This window comes from Lycium ferocissimum, chromosome 10 (assembly GCF_029784015.1).
Source record: "Lycium ferocissimum isolate CSIRO_LF1 chromosome 10, AGI_CSIRO_Lferr_CH_V1, whole genome shotgun sequence".
In the NCBI taxonomy this organism is placed as follows: domain Eukaryota; kingdom Viridiplantae; phylum Streptophyta; class Magnoliopsida; order Solanales; family Solanaceae; genus Lycium; species Lycium ferocissimum.
The window spans coordinates 27,579,344-27,582,826 of NC_081351.1; the positions used below are offsets into that span (position 1 = coordinate 27,579,344).

The following is a 3,483-nucleotide window of genomic DNA, read 5'->3' on the forward strand; positions in this document are numbered from 1 at the left end:
TCTTTATCATTTTGTTCTTCACTTGTAATCCTATTCTACTTTCGAGAAGTGTTATTGTAAGAAAGTTTCAACCTTTGTTTATTTTGGTTTCTTGGCTAGAATTAGTCAAGGTGTGTTTGGATGCTTGATTAGAGTTAGTCAAGGTTAGTTTCGATGCTTGGCTAGAATTAATCAAGGGTTGTAGCTTACAATAGAGTTATTGTAAGGGGTGAGGGATTAAGAGTTTATGTTAAGTTGCAAAAGGTTATAATCAGAAAGTTGCTCAGTTTAGTGAAGTTGAAATCTTACTCCGGGAGGGGGGTGGGGGGGTGGGGAGGGGTCGTGGTTATTAATCCCTTGAGCAAGAAGTTTTCCACGTAATATCTTGTCTAATTTACTTTCTATTTTTTACTCGAGGGAATAGAGCTGGTTCTCTATACTGTTTGGTAAACTCTTATTTTCTATCAATCATGATACATGTCTAGCTGTTAGATTTTGACACATTTGTTCTCTAGTCTGCTTTCTTTCCTTACAGCAGAGCAATCAAAACGTGAGAATTAGAAGTCTGCTCTCCACTCATACCTTTCCCAGCTATCCTTGATCACCCTCTTTCATAAATGTATATCAAGAATCAAGAATTCTCATTCTCCTTAGTTGAAGCATTTCCTTGTCTCCTATGTAGGGTTGCATAAATACACATAAAGTCTGAAATGGTAACTGCTGCTTCCTGAGGTCTTAACTTTGATACACTACTCCCTCCGTCTCATAATGTTGTTACCCTAACCAAAAACACGCATATTAAAAAAACCAATGATGAAATGTGAAGTTTACCAAATTACCCTTATGTTAAAAAAATTACTTTTTCCTCTTGATGATTGGAGCATGCATAAATAGTCCATCTTTTCTCATTGGGAATCTAACCATCATCATTTATAGTACTACTACTTCTTTTGTCCAAGGGCAAAGTTGGAAAAAGCTAATCAATGTATGCATTGGTTTCCTAAGGTAACACTTATTATGGGACAAAAAAATTTGACTAAGGTGACACTTATTATGGGACGGAGGGAGTATAATCCTTCTCTGGTTTTATACATTAGTTTACTTTCTAGAAGGTTAGTTATTAGTCTCTGCTCCATTTCTATTCTATGACAAGGCAAGTTAAAGAATGTGGTTTAAAAAAAAAAAGGAACTTCATAACAAACACTCTTTGAAAATTGTTAGAAAGGTTCAATGATGTGATTCGAATTTCCAGTTGTTATTTGTTAAGTACTTTTTCTTTTTTATTTTCCAACTTTCCTTTTTTCAAAAAAAAAAAAAAGAAAGCAAAAAACATACGACATATATAACTAATAAACTTTTGCAATATCAGTATTTTACATTAATCTTGTTGTAGGCTCGTAGCAGATAACCCGTCTTATTTTCTAGGTCGCTAATCTGATAATTTATGGAAAGTCACTTGTAATCTTTTTTCCTCTCTTCAAGCATCTCGAGTGAGGAATTCACTAGTTCAAGTAATCAAAATTGGAGCTGTAGAAAAATCACCGTGCGAGATTTTATTGCTTCCTAGCAAGATTATTTCATTCGCTTTGAACTCAACATCTTTAATTAAAGGTGAATCGACCTTTTTTTTGTTGGCTTCCCATTCGGTGACGCTCTTTGGGGTCAGACTAATTTGAATTCGTGTCGAGTAAGAAACATTAAAGGAGAAAGCACTCCTTACAAGGATTCTACCTATATTCAATAATTCGAATTTGAGACATTTGGTTAAGAGTGGATGGATCCTATCCATCCCACCACAACCTTTGTAGACAGTAGTTAAGGGTAAATTAACCTATTTTTTTTTGTTTCACATTCAGTCTCTAGTATTCGTATTGGTGTCCTATTTAATCCAAATTCATTAAGAGTGCTCCCTCTTAAGAAAATTCTATATCCAAGTAGTGAGTTAGAGACGTCTAATTAAACACGAAAGAATAACGTCTATTCTACTGTAATCTTTCCATTCACCCTTCCCTGATGAAATATTTTTCACTAGTACTACATTGAACTCTTATTGAAAACAGAGTCAAAGGGGCCAACATGTCCTGATGAAAGGCTACAACAGGTAATAAACCCAAAGCTTTTGGCTCCCAACATGCACTTTTTACATTTGTCCTTGAGCCTTACACTCCCTTCTAAAACATCCGTGTTGTCTCTCTCTTCTTTTCTACCCCAACCCCACACGTTTTTGTTTCTCCAAAATTCACCTTTTCTTTTTAAATTCTCCGCTTTAAATTTCTCTATTTATATATCCCTCTAACTCCCTTCATGTCCATCACACTCATTTTCTCAGTTCTTGAATATCCCTCTTTCCTTCTCAAACCAATTTTATTTCCTCTCGCAAAAAATGGCTATTAGAAAATCAAACAAGTTGTCACAAACTGCAGTGTTGAAGCAAATTCTAAAAAGGCGTTCGAGTTTGGGAAAGAAAAATGAATATCAAGATGAACAAGGACTTCCAATGGACGTACCAAAAGGGCATTTTGTAGTATACGTTGGAGAAAATAGAACAAGGTACATTGTTCCAATTTCCATCTTGTCAAGGCCCGAATTTCGGATACTTCTTCAACGAGCCGAAGAAGAATTTGGCTTTGATCATGACATGGGGCTCACAATTCCTTGTGATGAAGATTTTTTCGAATCTCTAACTTCATCAATGCTAAGGTAAATGAAGGACAAAATTAGTCGGACCAGTAAGTCGCGGACAAATGAAAAAAAAAAAAAAGAAGAAGGAGAAGTGCAAGATGATGATGAAGAAATTGGAGTGAGTTAACTATAGGCCGAGCTAGCTAGGTTGTCTGGAAATTTTTATAACAAAGTTCAGGAATCTACTTTATTGCTTCTGTCTTTTTTTGTAATCTTGAGTTTATTGTTAACTAACTGGAAACTTGGTGACGGGTGTGATAGGTTTCTGTTTGTAAATCTCAAAAGTCTCTAATTTTCCTCATAGTGGTGTTAGGTACTAATTTGTACCCTGTGAGAGATTTAACTAATTATATATAAATTATATAATATTTGGAGCTGTTTTATCATGTTTATGAGATTTATATCTGTCTTTGCAGCTGTCCTTTCACTACAAAAAAAAACTGGTTTTAGCGACGGACGAAATCCGTCGGTAAATAGCATATATCTGTTGCTAAACCAATATAGCTACAGAATAACTACAGAATTGAATCCGTCGGTAAAATTCTCGTAGCTAGCAATTTATCGAATAAAAAAATGAATCCGTCGCTGGATTAATGACGGATTGGCGACAGATTTTATTTGTTGCCAATATGAGCGACGAATGAAATCCGTCACGATGTTAATAAATTTCGTCGCTAATTGTATGAGAGTTATTTCGTCGTTTCTTCCGATTGGCGACCAATAGTTTTTGTCGCTAATTCCGTAGCCAATTTCTTTTAATACACATTTCGCATTCCTTTTGGCGATAAAATAATTTGTGAACATTTAAATCGTAAACTTTTT

The 3,483-nt window shown here is 35.0% G+C and overlaps 1 protein-coding gene across 1 annotated transcript; it reads left to right on the forward strand.

Annotated features, from left to right (window-relative positions):
- Positions 1-2,298: 2,298 nt before the first annotated feature.
- LOC132035272 (protein SMALL AUXIN UP-REGULATED RNA 51-like) lies at positions 2,299-2,743 on the forward strand. Its single transcript, XM_059425545.1, has one exon. The coding sequence runs from the start codon at positions 2,363-2,365 to the stop codon at positions 2,681-2,683; it is 321 nt and encodes a 106-aa protein (XP_059281528.1). The 5' UTR covers positions 2,299-2,362; the 3' UTR covers positions 2,684-2,743.
- The last annotated feature ends 740 nt before the right edge of the window (positions 2,744-3,483 follow it).

Coding starts and splice junctions, on each gene's coding strand:
- LOC132035272 (XM_059425545.1), top strand. CDS start 2,363: ATGGCTATTAGAAAATCAAACAAGTTGTCACAAACTGCAGTGTTGAAG.